Source organism: Schistocerca gregaria, chromosome 2, assembly GCF_023897955.1.
Source record: "Schistocerca gregaria isolate iqSchGreg1 chromosome 2, iqSchGreg1.2, whole genome shotgun sequence".
Classification (NCBI taxonomy): domain Eukaryota; kingdom Metazoa; phylum Arthropoda; class Insecta; order Orthoptera; family Acrididae; genus Schistocerca; species Schistocerca gregaria.
The window spans coordinates 41,819,581-41,837,219 of record NC_064921.1 but is presented as its reverse complement, the minus strand read 5'-3'; the positions used below and the strand labels follow the sequence as shown (position 1 = coordinate 41,837,219).

Below are 17,639 nucleotides of genomic sequence, written 5' to 3'. Positions count from 1 at the left end.
TCAAAATCGTCGGGCTATAGACAGCACCGCTCGGACTGTCAACACAACTGGCACTGCTAAGAGTATCCCACAACTTCCACATCGCTGGCAATAGGTTATACACAATGCATGTGACTACTTTGAAGGTCAGTAAGACTTTGAAACACGTATCTATTTTGTATGAGCTGTGAAATAATAGTTGCCACTATTAAAGTTCCAACCTTCATATTATGTGACCTTTACTGCTCCTTAGGAGTGCTAAAAACTCTGGCACTCAGTAGTGAGTACTTTGGCAATTAACCAACAGTATTTTAATATTCTCATTTGTGGGGTGGGGGGTGGGGTGCATTTCTTGGAAACTTACCTTAAAAGTTATGGGTTTCCTACAGCTAGCACAAAGTGGATCACACACAAAACCACCTAATGTAAAAAATCCTTGTGTGCACATCACATGCAGTTTGCTTCCTGGGTAGCAACCTCTAACATGTAGTGTATCCCAGACCCACATTGGAGGAACCTACAGTTCTCAACCCTGTGGAGCAAATCTGAAAATTCACAGCCTTGTTCATCACAGAACCTTCACATTCCCTGTTCGAGCCTTCCACTGACTCAGAATCAGGGGGCCATAATCAGTTCGGGAAACAGTGCTGAAGACTGTGAGCTTGGTTGGAACTCTCAGAGAAAAACTATTCTTTTCCATCTTCTCTGTGTGTTGCCAGAACAATTTGATGACAGACACCATCTGCTCCAAGGTGTGCCACAATCTGCAGTCTGTTCCTCCCCATTCCCTTCACGAATGCTGGAATAGCCTCTTCAACACATCGACCAAGACCTCCAGTTGTACACACAACACACAGAGTACACAAAAAGTTATGTCCTCCAGCACTTGCTTCCATTCACCTAATACTGGCAGCTCCAGCACTGCCCCACGGCATGAGAAACTCCTACCTGCCCTTGTCATGCCAGCTAGCAGGCGCAAGTAGTGTTGGCTACCTGCCGGATGATTCTACTGCACGGGTTCGGTATACCTGCAACCTGGTCCTAACAGTTCCACCTTTCTGCATTCTGCCAGTGCAGTGTGAATGCTTATGCTACGGCTCAGCTGTGAGGACACTCTCATGTTACCGTCCGTCTGCCCACCCAACCTCCTTTGAGCAAGCACGCCAGTTGGAACAGTCCTAACAGTTATTGTTATTCAATGCATGTCACATCAACCTATGACTGCCAGACACCTCCCTCTCAATAGGGGGCACAGCAGGTTTCTCAAAAAGTGAAGTGTGTCTCACTAGCACAATTTCTGTGGAGGACAGCAGATTGCCTTCGTCAGTTATGGGGCCGAGTCATCCTCAGTTCGCACATATTTTGTTCAGGGCTTCCATGCCTACCTCTCACACACCAATCTGTGGTGTAGAGCCCGTACTTCCTGCAGAGCAGACAGCATCCACAGAAGAGGACAATACCTCACTAGCTCCACTACACAACTCTGAATTTTGCCTGACACGACCATTTGAAGCTGTTTCCGATCACTTGGAGCAATTTCCAGCTGATTACAAGCAGCAATGAACTCATCCCGTGCCTGAGGATAGTATTCACAGTTTGTGCCTTCTTACTGGTGTGACACTTTTGTGAACACTAAAAAATTAACTTGAAATTAGCTCCACTGATTTTGTTTTAGATTCTAGATATGTTTAGTTATGAGGAATGCAAGTTCCCCTAATATCTGAAACTACAATACACTGACAACAGTTTCTGTAAATAGTGAAAGAAAAACCTGGGATAAAGTTTACATATTTCTTGAACACATATTTGTTTCTCGAAGTTTTTTCTTGGTTACACTCACTAACAAACTCTCGTAACAATGTCAAAAATGTTAATATGCAACATATATTGACAACATTAATTGCTATCAAAGTGGGAAAGTGAATGAAATGACTGTTCCGGAATGCAAAGGGTGTCGCCAAGTTTTTAAAATTTAGTTTACAATCGATGATGCAAAATAAATTTTGCATGTTTAGTTTAGATTAATTTTTTTAAATCCATTTCATCAGAGACGAATCAATAGCAATACAGTATAACACATTTGAGTAGGTTTTTAAGGCTGATTACTAAGATTTATATTATTTATCGTCTGCTGGGTGGAAGGGAGTTTCACACATACCTAATTTAAAACATTATCAATGGAAATGAAGTATGAGCAAACATACTTTGTGCTTGTGTTGAGCACAACAATGTATTACTTATTAACAATCCTACTACTTAAGTACCATACAAGTTCTGGTGTGCCACACTGACTCCATGCAGTCTTCCAGCATATGATTGCCCCCAGTCCATCCTTGTCCATTAGGGGCTAATGTGGTGAAGTGTTGCTGCTACCACAGTAATTGTTTGTCAGTTAAGTAATATTAAAGGTGAAGCAAGATTGGGGATAGAGCACACTGGCTGGAAATTGCTTGCAGATATTTTACAGGAATCATTCTGGCATTTAGGAAAACTGTGGAATACTTTGTCTGGACAACTGGAGTGACACAACTAATACCAGAGGTAGCTGTGGGGGCATAATTAATTATAATATTAATATACTAATACTGAAAATACTTACATTTAAATGCAATCTTTTCACTGACAGCAACCGAATTGGAACTGACATCCGCTATCTCAACTTTAGAAGCATCATACACTCGGCAGAAGTAAGGTGAACCTCTCACTGCCCTCGCACCATGCGTGACATCGATTTTGTATGTCCCTGGGGCAAAGAAATATTCATGAAGCAGATGATTTTGTCATTAGGACAAAATATCAGTACCAAATGTGATGTTAGATACTCACATTATATATGCACACATGAAAACAAAAAGCAAGACGATCATAACACTTCAAATGAAAGTATGAAAACATCCAACATGAATAAAAAATATACTGTTTCATCTCATCTACAAACCTGCAGCAACAGCTGTGAACTCTGCAAGCAGGTTCCCATCCTTTTGTTGATAGCACCTGACTGGAACCGCTGTACCGAGTGGACCTGTGATCACCACATCAAACTCCTTTGCTGGATGGCCAAGTGTTTCGATCACAAATGTAGTAACTTTGCCTGCTTGTGATTGATATAAGCCAAGTCCTGTGGCTATTACATCTTGACCTACAGCTGGATTTTTCACAGGCACTTCAAATGGGCAGCCTGTAATATATTGTGAAGTTAACTGTCCATTATTAACCATACGAATGACATGCAAGACAAAACTGTTAGAGCAGACTTTAAATATATCTTTCCTTAAACTGAGCTCTTTTTTCTTTCTTTTTATTTTTTAAGCATAATATTAGTTTGACTGTAAACTGATTTGAACAATGACACACTAATTTTTTACTCCTACCTAAATGAATGTAGTGGAAAGAAACAATATAATTGTGCCATTTATAAAACTACAAAAAAGATGTGTTCCAAATAACTTCACGTGTCCTGAACAATCAGTCCTTGTTGAACAGTAGACCATTTGTGACTCTACTGAACAAATTAAGACAACACATTTCTTCAGCACATTTAACAGGCAACAGTCTCTTGCCACATGGCTGCCTCTCCACTACATTATGGCACCTACTGGGGAAACGAGGGCCCTACCATCGCTGGACACAGCTGGCAAAATGTTGCATTTGCAAAGCCGCACGACACCAGCTAGGCCCCAGTACCCATATGCCTGCTGGTCTTTTTAGGACACCCACCCGCAGCTCTTTGGCAATTGGAATCTGTGTCTAGTGCAGAATCCAAATCCGATCTCAATTGTGTGACTGAACCCACCTTGGGTAACAGAAGAAATATTGAATTTAATTGATGAAAGGAGAAAAGATAAAAATGCAGTAAATGAAGCAGGCAAAAAGGAATACAAACGTCTCAAAAATGAGATCAACAGGAAGTGCAAAATGGCTAAGCAGGGATGGCTAGAGGACAAATTTAAGGATGTAGAGACTGTAGAGGCTTATCTCACTAGGGGCAAGATAGATACTGCCTACAGGAAAATTAAAGAGACTGTCTCGGATGATGTACTGAGCAGTGTTTTGGTATGTACTGCGTCCATCATGTGTTGATGCACAGGCGTGGTGTCAAGAGGTCGGAGAGGGTAAAACCCATGCTGGCTTGACATATTCAATCAATACCTTTGTCAGAACACCATTGTACATTATGTCCATGGTATGCTTATTTCTACTCAGCACCTGAAATGGGCCCGTATATCGTGGTTGTAAAGGCGATTTGACTGAGTCTGTTCACAGCATTACTTGAGAGCAATCGTATAAGTCTTTGTGTACAAACACCTTACCATTGCCATGGCGAGAAGGTGCCAGGCAACGTATATTTGTGCAGTGATGTTTTAGCTGCTGCACCCAGTGTGTGAGGCCCTCTGATCCAGGTAGTGAGGTTGGTACTAAATAATCTGCAGGAATCCGTAGTAGCTCACCGTAAACCATCTCAGCAAGTGATGCACCAATATTGGGTTTGTGAGCTGTCCACAGGCCTACTAATGGTAATGCTTCCATCCATCTCTCTTGATGACACATCAATGCTGCTTTGAGTGTTCTATGCCATTCTTTGACCATACCATTACTGGCAGGGTGATGGGTAGTTGTGTGGTGGTGTTGGAAACTGCACATTTTGGATAGCTCGAGGAACAACGTAGATTCAAACTGATGTCCTTGGTCAGTTGTGACATGAAGGGGGCACCCAAAATGGGCAACCCACATACACAGAAACGTCTTTGCAGTAGTTTCGGCTGAAATATCGACTATTGGAGTTGCTTCTGCCCATCTTGTGCACCTAGCTATGGCTGTAAACAAATATCTGTAACTATCTGACTGTAGGAGTGGTCCAACCAGGTCCACGTGAACGTGTGCTAATTTAGCAGAGGTACCTCGAAAGTCTCCAATAACAGCATGCACATGTCATCCTACTTTACTTTGTTGACAAGGAATGCAGGAATGTACCCAAAGGCGTGCATCTCATTTCATAGGAGGCCACACAAGGGGTCTGTCAGCAGCTTTATTGTAGCGTTGGCTCCTGGGTGCGATAGTGTGAGGACACTGTAGAATGCCATCTTGTGAAATATTTCTGAAATGAATGGTCTTCATCTACCATGAGAAAAGTCGCACCACAGCTTCCGCTTGGAGTTAGGCACCAGAATTTGCTCGAACTTCAGACCTGTAGGCGGGTCGTTTAACAGCTGTCGTAGCTCTGCATCCTTGGTCTGTTCCACTGCAAGTTTGTCATAGTCTATAATTTCTGAAATCCTGCATATACGTGAAAAACAGTCAGCCACTAAATTTTCTGCGCCTCTTAAATGGCGTATATCTGTCGCGAACTGACTTATGAACTCAATATAAAGGAACTGTCTTGGTGAGCACTTATCACTGGTGTTTTAAAAGCCGATGTTATGGGTTTGTGGTCTGTAAACACAGTCATTGGTCTAGCCTCTATTTGTGGGCGGAAGTATCGAACTGCTCGGTAGATTGCGAACAATTTTCTGTCATACGTGCTCCACTTCTGTTGTGCAGTCTGTAACTTTTTAGAGAAAAACCGTAGTGGTTGCCTTTGCCCTTCTACACGCTGGTGCAGCACCGCTGACTGGCTTGCGTCTACAACAATAGCTAGCAGTGTGTAATGAACTGGGTGAGCGAGCAACACAGCTTTGCTGAGGCTTGCTCGAAGATCATTAAATGCTTTGTCCACTTCTTGTGTCCACTTCATTATTCGTCAACCTTTATTCTAGGCAAGTTGCCTACACAATTGGTGACCCCGACGTGATCTGAACACGCAACCTTCTGACTCCAGATCAAAAGGTTCCGTATTCAGATCACGTCGGGGTCACCAATTATGTAGGCGACTTGCCTACAACAAATAATTGATAAGCCGTCTGGTATAATGTGTTAACGGAAAAATATTTATTCGCAAAAACTCACAATCAGAAGAAACTTAAAAAACAGAGGCCACTTGTATGAATATCAAGAGGAGCTCATATGGAAAACCAGTTCTAATCAAAGAAGGGAAAGCAGAAAGGTGGAAGGAGTATATAGAGGGTCTATACACGGGCAATGTACTTGAGGACAATATTATGGAAATGGAAGAGGATGTAGATGAAATGGGAGATACGATACTGCGTGAAGAGTTTGACAGAGCATTGAAAGACCTGAGTCGAAACAAGGCCCCGGGAGAAGACGGCATTCGATTACAACTACTGACGGCCTTGGGAGAGCCAGTCATGACAAAACTCTATCATCTGGTGAGCAAGATGTATGAGACAGGCGAAATGCCCTCAGACTTCAAGAGGAATATAATAATTCCAATCCCAAAGAAAGCAGGTGTTGACAGATGTGAAAATTACCGAACAATCAGTTTAATAAGACACAGCTGCAAAATACTAACACGAATTCTTTACAGACAATGGAAAAACTGGTAGAAGCTGATCTCGGGGGAGATATGCTTGGATTCTGTAGAAATGTTGGAACACGTTGGAAATACTGACCTTATAATCTTAAAAGATAGTTTAAGGAAAGGCAAACCTACATTTCTAGCTTTTGTAGACTTAGAGAAAGGTTTTGACAATGTTGACTGCAATACTCTCTTTCAAATCCTGAAGGTGGCAGGGGTCAAATACAGGGAATGGACAGTGTCTTAAAAGGATATAAGATGAACATCAACAAAAGCAAAACGAGGATAATGGAATGTAGTCGATTTGAGTTGGGTGATGCTGAGGGAATTAGATTAGGAAATGAGACACAAAGTAGTAAAGGAGTTTTTCTATTTGGGGAGCAAAATAACTGATGATGGTCGAAGTAGAGAAGATATAAAATGTAGACTGGCAATGGCAAGGAAAGCGTTTCTGAAGAAGAGAAATATGTTAACATTGAGTATAGATTTAAATGTCAGGAACTCGTTTCTGAAAGTATATGCATGGAGTGTGGCCATGTATGGAAGTGAAACACAGACAATAAATAGTTTGGACAAGAAGAGAATAGAAGCTTTCGAAATGTTGTGCTACAGAAGAATGCTGAAGATTAGATGGGTAGATCACATAACTAATGAGGAGGTACTGAATAGGATTGAGGAGAAGAGGAGTTTGTGGCACAATTTGATTAGAAGAAGGAATCGGTTGATAGGACAGGACAGGATAGAGTAGCATGGAGAGCTGCATCAAAACAGTCTCAGGACTGAAGACCACAACAACAAGCAATTTATAGTTTCACATGATATGCTAAAAGCCAGTTGGATGGACACTAGCTACATATTTTTAATTAAGAAATGTATATAAAGGAGGAAGCAAACATTGACAAAAGTTCTTGATCGATATACTTGAAATTTTTCTACAATACTATAAGCCGCATTCAAAAAGAAATGGGCCGGAGGCATAATTACAGAAACAGTTCCTGTATGGTAGAAGTATTGAGCCTGGGTTCTGAAACACTTGTCCCACTGAGACCAATGCAGTGAATGGCTCTCTCATAAAATTCCCAGGGCTGCAATATTAACCAGTTCCGGACGTGCAGCTCGACATCGTCATCTGAGGTGAATCGTTTGCCCCCTCAGAGCCTTTTTAAGGGGGGCAAAAATGGCATTATCACAGGCAGAAATGTCTGGACTGTATGGAGGGTGGCGGAGAACCTCCCATTTGAATTTCTGGAGGAGTGCTACGACTGTGTTGGCCATATGAGGCTTTGCATTGTCTTAGAACAGAATGACCCCACAGGTGAGATTGCCTGGTCGTTTTGATTTTTGGCAAAGGGTGGTCAAGGTTTGCGAGTAACACTGGGCATTCACTGTTGTCCCCTACTGCAAGAAGTGAATTGGAAGAGGGCCATCTTTTGGTCCCCTTAAAAAGGCTCTAAAGGACAAACTATTCACCCCTGACGACAACGTCCAGCTGTACGTGCGGAACTGGTTAACATCGCAGCCCCATGAATTTTATGAGACAGCCATTCACCACTTTGTGTCACAATGGGACAAGTGTCTCAACAGCCAGGGTCAATACGTCTTAACATACACGTATTTGTTTTTGTAATTATGCCTCTGGCTCATTTCTTTTTGAATGCCCTTACATAACAGTCAGATAGACATATAATATACATTTTGTTACCCAACAATGTACAAGTTTTCTGATAAAACTGACTCAGGGAAAAAAAATAAAAATAAAAAAATAAAATGCTGTGGTTCGAAAATGTGCATGTTCATTTTCTTTCTTGCATTTGGTTCGAACAAGGAAAGTGGAGAATTAGAACGATTAGACAATTTTTTTCTCACCAATGTGCCCCAGGAGTAATGGTCAATATTTGCAAATATGACTGAAACAATCATTCAAATTATAAAAGTCTAGTAAACATGGACTCTTAATAGCCTTTGAGCTACAAGCACTTTTTCATCTTTACTGCTGTGAAACACATCTTTTCTACTGAAAAAGGCTCTAAAGTATGCATTTTAGAGCTCATGTTTACTAGGCATTTTTTTCTTGTTTTGGCCCATACTACCTTCATCCAAATTAGGGAAAGCAAAGAGCTGCAGTAGATGAAATTTGTTTTACAGTATTGAAGATGAAGTGCTCATAGCAGTTAAGTTATGCACTGCATCCTATGCCAGCCTATTTATGGGCCATCTACAGGAATCCTTCCTAAACACCCAGAATCTTAAACCCCTAACCTGGCTCAGATTCACTGATGACGTCTTTGCAATCTGGACAGAGGGTGAGGACACCCTATCCACATTCCTCCAGAACCTCAACAGCTTCTCCCCTACTTCCTTCACCTGGTCCTACTCAACCCAACAAGCCACTTCCTAGATGTTGACCTCCACCTCAAAGATAGCTACATCAGTACCACTGTCCACATCAAACCTACTAACCACCTGCAATATGCCTGTGACCTTCGAAATTGAAATCACTGCTTTCCAACACGTGGAAGAGAACTCCAGACACCAACTCCATACATTGTCAAAGCTGTTGAGACCATATCCCCCATTTTGGAACACCACTACCCACAAACACCTATTGTATCTATAGTGACCCCTCACAGTACCCAAACCCTACCTAGCTGTGCTTATCAATTCACCACTCCCTCCCAAATTCTCTCTCAATACCCCTCGAAATTCAGAAGCCAAACCAACCCAAAACATTTTTGTTAATCTTTCCACCAGAAACTTCAATCCTATAGAAGTTTCAGTTCTATTCAAAGGTCTCCACCTTCAGCCCGACAGCCAAGTTTAATCATGTTGGTCTTGTGAAATACCTATGTTCCTTCTCCTTATCCTTCAGTTGAAACACTCGTTTCCCACCAATTATTCCAACCAAAGCCCAACAGATCATACTACCATCCAATGGTGACCTTCGTTACCGACTGCCCCCACTCCTTCAGAATCAGCCCGTTGTCACCTTCCACAAACTTCTTGCCTCTATTGTGGCCTCATCATCTTTCCCCAGATGTTTCCCTAAGAACAATAACATGTCAACAACAGAAAGGACAGCAACTCACAACCTCAAAACAGATCCTGATCTAACCATCCTCCCTGCAGCCGAAAACCCCCACCACTGTCACAATGAATCACAATAATTACCTGATAGAAGACTTCCGTCAAGTATCTGCTTCCTCCACATACAGAAATCCTTAGATCCATTCCAGAATCTGTACCTTGAGTCCATCTCCTTCCTCACCCCAATGGCACCCTGCACACCCACTTTCTTCACGCTCCCCAAGATCTGCAAATTAAACAATCCTGGAGACCCCATGATAGCTCCCACTGAAAGAATTTCAGCTCTTGTTGACCAATACCTCCAACCAAGCTAAAGCTTAGACTCTCACAGTAAAGATACTGACCACTTCCTCCACTTTCTCTCCAGCACTCCATTCCTTCTTTGTCTCCTGGATCTCTGTCACAGCTGATGTCGCCTCCCTATATAACAACAACCCTCATGCCCACAACCTTGCCGCTATTGTAGGCCTTCAGAGACAGCCCCTATGCCCCAGCCCCCAAACAAATATCCCATACCATATCCTCGCACCTCCTCATCCTGACCTCCCATCATTCTCCGCCATCCCCAAGGATCTGCGACAAAGCCCCGTTCCCATCAACCTGGGCTGGAGCAAATGAACCACATCCATTGTCAGGGCTTTGATTATCTATAACTATCCTCAGAAATGAGTGACATTCTATCTAAGATATTTCCCACTCCTCCCAAGGTGGTATTACATCACCCACAAAACCTACAAAACATCCTAATCCATCCCTATGCCACAGCCACTCACAACCTTTTGACACAGGGATTGTATTCCTGTGGAAGACTCAGGTGCAAGATCTGTCCAATCCACACACCCATCAGTTACACCTCCAGTTACCTGATGGCCAACACGCAGCCGAGCATAACGTGCTTAATTTCAATCGCTGCTTCACAACCTATGTCATCTGGATCCTTCCCTCCACCACTAGCTCCTGTGAACTATGCAGATGGGAATTATCGTTGCAACACATCCATGGCTCCTGTAACCCCCCAGGCTTCAATCTATGCTCTCTCCACCCACCAGTTTCACCATCATCTGTCTTGTCATTACCTTCTACACCACATCTCCATATCACCTTCATCGTGCACCTCATCCCAGTACCTCCACTCCCTGCATATCATCTGCCCAGCCCATCCACCTACCACCCCTCCCTCACATTCCTAGACAGCAACCTGGTGCCTCCCTCCAAGCCACTAGCCACTCACCCCCAACCCTTCTCCCTGCCTCCTGACACTCTGCCTCCTTCAGCCAAACTCCACCACATCCTAGTCCACCTGGGAAAATGCAATCTTGGCCCCGAGTGTGCAGCCAGCTCATTGTAAGATTACAGGAGGTGCATGGGCATGTGTGTGCGTAAGCACCTAGATCTTCCACAGGAATATGATCCCTGTGTGAAAGACTTGTGACTTGACATGACACAGGGACAGACTAGGATGTTTTGTGGGTGACGTACCACCACCTTAGGTGGTGTGTGTGTGTGTGTGTGTGTGTGTGTGTGTGTGTGTGTGTGTGTCGGCAAAAGCTGGCAAGTTTTCTTTCTCTTTTCTGTGTACCTGCTGATGCCTCAATATCTCTGCTATCTGGTTAGTTGTCTCCTGTACTTACACATTATGTGCATTCTGCATTATTTTCTTTATTACAGAAGTTCATCCATCTTATTAATAACACTTTTGATATTTTGTGGGAAGAGTGTAAATGGACTTTCTTTAATATTATAGGTTTTATCCAATCTGCAGTATTTTGTTTTATTAGCAGCTGCATCAACTGTAATTATGTTTGTTCAGCAACTCTTGTCTTTCAGGTGAACTTACTCTTAGAAAAACCCACTAAGCACATTGTAAATCATTGGAATTCAATGGGTACTGTTGGATCAGACTGGATGCTTCTGGCAATTAGCCATCAAGTAGATTCTTACCAGAAGCATTCAGATACAAAGAAAGCCATGTACGGTGTGAATGAGAGGTATAGTGCACCAGTCACATGCACATGTGAATGAGCCTCTCCCTCAAGAGATTCTGTGGGCTCTGCACTAACATGTTCAATATAACACTTGACCAAGGAGTGACACAATATTCACATTAGTGTGAGGGCCATTCTCCGCTTTGTGACTGATGTAACTGATGGAATGATCCAAACTGTTATCAGGATCCACTACTATTCATACATGATCTTTTCGAGATCCTCTCTTAAAGATCCAAAATCAAAAGTGCACTGACTCTTGTGGAGTACACTCTAGTAATTAAACAGTTTCTTGATGTGCAAATCAACGTAAACGTTTTGAGAGAAAATTAAAGCTATTATTCCTTGGCACTGGAGTTTTCAAATGTTCTTAGTTCAGTCTCTTACCAGATATATGTAGTCCATTGAGTTTAACATCAATACGATGAGGTACAGCAAGCTTCGGTTGAAAAATCACCTCATATCGGCTGTCTTCAGTCTGCCTAATCGAATGTTTCACTTCCTGGCCAGCTGCTCTGATGCTAACATTTATAACTCCTCTTCCTGCATCTGAAGTATCCACTGTGAAAACAAGAACCACCACTGAAAATATTTTGCCATGATGGACAATGAAATATACAGGATAGAATAATGACAATACTATGAAAAGGATAGAATACTATTCACAATATAGTGGAGATGCTGAGTCACAGACAGGCAATGACTGCTAAACAAGTAAGCTTTTGGCCAAAAGACCATCTTCTGAAATAGAAAACATGCACACTATGAAGCCAGAATGCTAGCCCCAGCACACGATGGGAGAAGCAATCTGGGTGGTGAGGATGGGGCTAAGGAGGCGGCCTCAGGGAGACCCTTGGTATATTTCAGGACAGACTGCTGGTCACTACAGATGTTATGGCCACAGGTGGCTAGACTTCACATTACTGCCCTCCCAACCTTGTAAATAAACAGATGTCCTGTGCCACCACCTCCTTAAGTTCCACTGTCTGGTCACAGAAGAGGATGGTACTGAGCACCATCCAGGACTGGAGCACATTCTCCACCAGGTTTTTGACTACCTCTCGTCATGCCCTGAAATGGGGGAACACCTTACCCACTATCCTTCCAAGCCCTCCCACAGTGGTAGTCCACCACTGAATCTACACAATAGCCTCATCCATCCTTACACAAACCCTCCTCCTGACCACTAGCCTCATGGCTCACATATCCCTGTATATCCCTGCAGCGTACCTAAATGCAGGAGCCACCTCCAGTCTGGTCACAAGCATCACCCATCCCATCAAAGACAGCACTTTGCTATTCCTGCCCCAGCCTTCTCCTTACCCCCACCACCTAGATTGCTTCTCCCATCATTCACTATAGCCGCAGTCTGGCTTCAGTAGCCAGAGATAGTGCTCTCTGTGTGAGAGTTGCATTTGTGTGAATGTTTGTGTATGTTTTCTAATTCACAAGAAGCTTACTTGTTTAGCAGTCTTTTTGTTGTGCTTGTTTGCAACTCATTATTTCCACTATATGTTGAACAGCAATCTGTCATTTTCATAATTTTTGCCATGTCATTTACATAAGAGGAGGGCAACAGGTAAGGAGAATATATTATTCAAAGAGGCTGATCATTATATGTCCATCAATTTACAGTCCACGATACAAAGTGGAAATGAGTGTCAACACAAAGCAGATCGCACGCACTGAGAAAATTGCATACTACAGTATTTTAGGTCCAAGCAATGCTGCACTTTTAAGACATTTTTTGAGGAAGGCAGACTAATTAATGACATTTTATTTCTTGATATGGCATAGCACAGAAGAGGAAAGTAATATAATATTTTAATTCATAAATTGGACTCTTTAGATGTAGCAGCATTATCAGATATTTGCATGTTCTGCATGCTAGTGCAATGATTTTCCATAGTTACACTCTGGTTTTTTTCAATTGCAACAAAGCAAAGTTTTGCTGGCAGCTAATGCACTTTGTGTCAGGTTAGGTGTGGGACACAGTTTACGACTGAGTTATTTTACATGCTATTTATATTACTCCAGATAACTAAACTTTATTTGCAGGAAGAAAAATAATATAGAATCTGTAAATAAGCTAAATACAGTAGAGTCTTGATAGTTCGAGGTGAACGGGACCGGAACCACCTCGAACTATCGAAAACTCAGACTACGAAATTTAAATGGGAAAAAGAAATATTATGATATTGTAAGTAATACAGGTCAAAATATGAACTTTATTAAAATAAAAGTATTTACACATGCATTTGCATTGGCAGAATAATAAAATAACAGTTACGGCTGCAGTTTCCACTTGCTTTCAGCCGTTAGCAGTACCAGCACAGCAAAGCTGTTTTGGTTATTGTTACAAGGCCAGATCAGTCAATCATCCAGACTGTTGCCCTTGCAACCACTGAAAAGGCTGCTGCCCCTCTTCAGGAACCACACGTTTGTCTGGCCTCTCAACAGATACCCCTCCGACGTGGTGGCACCTATGGTATGGCCATCTGTATCGCTGAGGCACGCAAGCCTCCCCACCAATGGCCAGATCAGTCAATCATCCATACTGTTGCCCTTGCAACTACTGAAAAGGCTACTGCCCCAAGGTCCATGGTTCATGGGCAGGGCGGGAGGGGGGGGACAAACAGCATAGTGAATGCATTATTGTAGCAAAGATAGACACGAAGCCCATGCCTACCACAGTAGTTCAAGTTTATACGCCAACTAGCTTCGCAGATGAAGAGATGCATGATGAGATAAAAGAAATAATTCAGATAGTGAGAGGAGATGAAAATTTAATAGTCACAGGGGACTGGAATGAGATAGTAAGAACAGAAACAGAAGGAGAAGTAGTAGGTGAATATGTAATGGGGGTAAGGAATGAAATAGGAAGCCACCTGGTAGAATTTTGCACAGAGCATAACTAACACTGGGTTTAAGAAACATGAAAGAAGGTTGTATATGTGGAAGAGGACTGAAGACATTGGAAAGTTTCAGATAGATTACATAATGGTAAGACTGAGATTTAGGAACCATGTTTTAAATTGTGAGACATTTCTAGGGGCAGATGTGGACTGACCACAATCTATTGATTATGAACTGAAAATTAAAACTGAAAAAAACTGCAAAAAGGTGAGAATTTAAGGAGATGGGACCTGGATAAACTGACTAAACCAGAGGTTGTGGAGGGTTTCAGAGAGAGCATTAGGAAATGATTGACAAGAATGGGGCAAAGATATATAACAGAAAAGAATGGGTAGCTTTGAGAGATGAAATAGTGAAAGCAGCAGAGGATCAAGTAGGTATGAAGATGAGGGCTAGTAGAAATCCTTGGGTAACAGAAGAGATATTGAATTTAATTGATAAAAGGAGAAAATATAAAAATGCAGTAAATGAAGCAAGAAAAAATGAGATTGACAGGAAATGCAAAATGGCTAATCAGAAATGGCTAGAAGACGAATGTAAGGATGTAGAGGCATATATCACTGGGGGTAAGATAGATACTGCCTACAGGAAAATTAAAGAGACCTTTGGAGAAAATATCACGAGCACACAGGTAAAACCAGTTCTGAACAAAGAAGGGAAAGCTGAAAGATGGAAGGAATATATAGAGAGTCTATACAAGGATGATGTACTTGAGGGCAATATTATGGAAATGCAAGAGGAGCTGATGAAGATGAAATGGGAGATATGATACTGTGTGAAGAGTTTGAGAGAGCATTGAAAGACATAAGTTGGAACAAGATCCCAGAGTAGACAACATTCCGTCTGAAGTACTGATAGTCTTGGGAGCACCAGTCCTGACAAAACTCTACCATCTGGTAAGCAAGATGTATGGGACAGGCGAAATACCTTCAGACTTCAAGAAGAATATAATAATTCCAAACCAAAAGAAAGCAAGTATTGAAAGGAATGAAAATTACTGAACTATCAGTTTAATAAGTCACAGCTGCACACTACTAACACAAATTCTTTACATATGAATGGAAAAACTTGTGGAAACCGACCTCAAGGAAGATCAGTTTGGATTCTGTAGATATGTTGCATCACGTGAGGCAATACTGAACCTACGATCTATCTTAGAAGATAGAGAAAGAAAAGGCAAACCTACACTTCTAGCATTTGTAGACAGAGAGAAAGCTTTTGACAATGTTGACTGGAATACTCTCTTTCAAATTCTGAAGATGGCAGGGGTCAAATACAGGGAACAAAAGGCTATTTACAATTTGTACAGAAATCAGGTGACAATTGTAAGAGATGAGGGGCATGAAAGGGAAGCAGTGGTTGGGAAGGGAGTGAGACAGGATTGTAGTCTATCCCCGATGTTATTCAATCTGTATATTGAGCAAGCAGTAATGGGAACAAAAGATAAAATTGGATTACAAATTAAAATCCATGGAGAAGAAATAAAAACTTTTGATGTTTACTAATGACGTTGTAATTCTGTTAGAGACAGCAAAGGACCTGGAAGAGCAGGTGAACGGAATGTATAGTGTGTTGAAAGAAGGATATAAGATGAACATCAACAAATGCAAAACAAGGATAATGGAATGTAGTCGAATTAAGTCAGGTGATGCTGAGGCTATTAGATTAGGAAATGAAACACAAAGTGGTAGATGAGTGTTGCTATTTGGGAAGCAAGATAACTGATGATGATGGAAGTAGTGAGGATATAAAATGTAGACTGACAATGCCAACGAAAGTGTTTCTGAAGAAGAGAAATTTGTTAACACTGAGTATGGGCTTAACTTTCAGGATGTCTTTACTGAAAGTATTTGTACGGAGTGTAGCCATGTATGGAAGTGAAACATGGACGATAAATAGTTTGGACCAGAAGAGAATAGAAGCTTTCGAAATGTTGTGTTACAGAAGTATGCTGAAGAGTAGATGGGTAGGTCATGTAACTACTGAGGAGGCACTGAACAAAATTGGGGAGAAGAGAAATTTGTGGCACAACTTTAGGAGATGAAGGGATTTGTTGGTAGGACACAGCCTGAGGCATCAAGGGATCATCAATTTAGTATTGGAGGAAAGTGCGGAGAGTAAAAATCATGGAGGGAGACCAAGGCATGAAACACTAAACAAATTCTGAAGGATGTACGTTGTAGTAGTTACTCGGAGATGAAGAAGCTTGCACAGGATTGAGTATCATGGAGAGCTGCATCAAATCAGTCTCTGCACTGAAGACCACTGCAACAACAATGTAGGACTTACAATTGCAAACAACTTAAATTGGGAGGAACACACAGAAAATGTTATTGGAAAGGCTAACCAAAGACAAGTGTTTTATTGGCAGGACACTTATTTGAGGTGGACATCATTAAAACAAAGGCTTTTTCATAGCGATGGATTCTTCTCACAAAATTTCAATCACCAAGTTTCACTTTCGAATGTTAAAATATTTTGTTGATCCTGACCTACATAAGAAGAAATTATCACCATAATACAATGAGAGAAATCAGAGCTTGCACTGAAAGATGAAGGTGTTCACTTTTTCCAAGAGCTGTACAAGATTGGAATAAAATAGAATTACTGTTAAGGTACTTAAATGTGATATGCAGAGTATCCATTTAGATGTAGATATTCATAGCAATAAAAATAAATCTCTTTACATACACACAGACACTTTTAAGAAACTCCCAGAAATTTTCAAGCATAATAAGTACAGATTTATGTCGTGTCAGCTCCAGATCTGTTTGGAAGTTGCTTGTACATGTCAATGTACATCAGGCCATTTCTCAATGCCGTCAGTATTCACTATAAATCCAAACTGTGTTCACGTATGCAGTGCAGCAAGACTCGCCTGTGTCGTCACCACTCGCAGTCCAGCTCCGTGTAGTTCCTAATTATGGCAACCTGTATTCTAGGCAGCCGTGACCTAACTTGTTTGTCGAACAACATTGACAGACAGGGGAGGCTTTGTAGGAAAAAACATTTTCTGCAATAATGACAATATTTACAGTTCACACTTTGTATGGCTAACTTATGTTGGAAATTATTCTGTGCAGACAACTTATATTGTTTAAAATTTTAAAAATATCAATCTTAGAAAGTACCCTAGCTAACCTCTACCAGAGACAAAACCAATCAATGCCTTGAATACATGGTTTTCTCTACATCCAGTTTATTTTTCTTTAAATCAGGTACAATAATCTGTGAAGCCTAAGCTTCCTTGGATGAAAACACTA

General features: G+C 41.5%; 1 protein-coding gene across 1 annotated transcript in view; it reads right to left on the bottom strand.

Moving 5' to 3' along the window:
• LOC126336284 (filamin-A) overlaps window positions 1-17,639 on the bottom strand; it is a 1,048,954-nt gene that overhangs the window by 85,324 nt on the left and 945,991 nt on the right. The window contains 3 exon segments of the mRNA XM_049999806.1: window positions 2,579-2,722; window positions 2,918-3,157; window positions 11,848-12,021. Coding sequence (XP_049855763.1) covers window positions 2,579-2,722; window positions 2,918-3,157; window positions 11,848-12,021 — 558 coding nt within the window.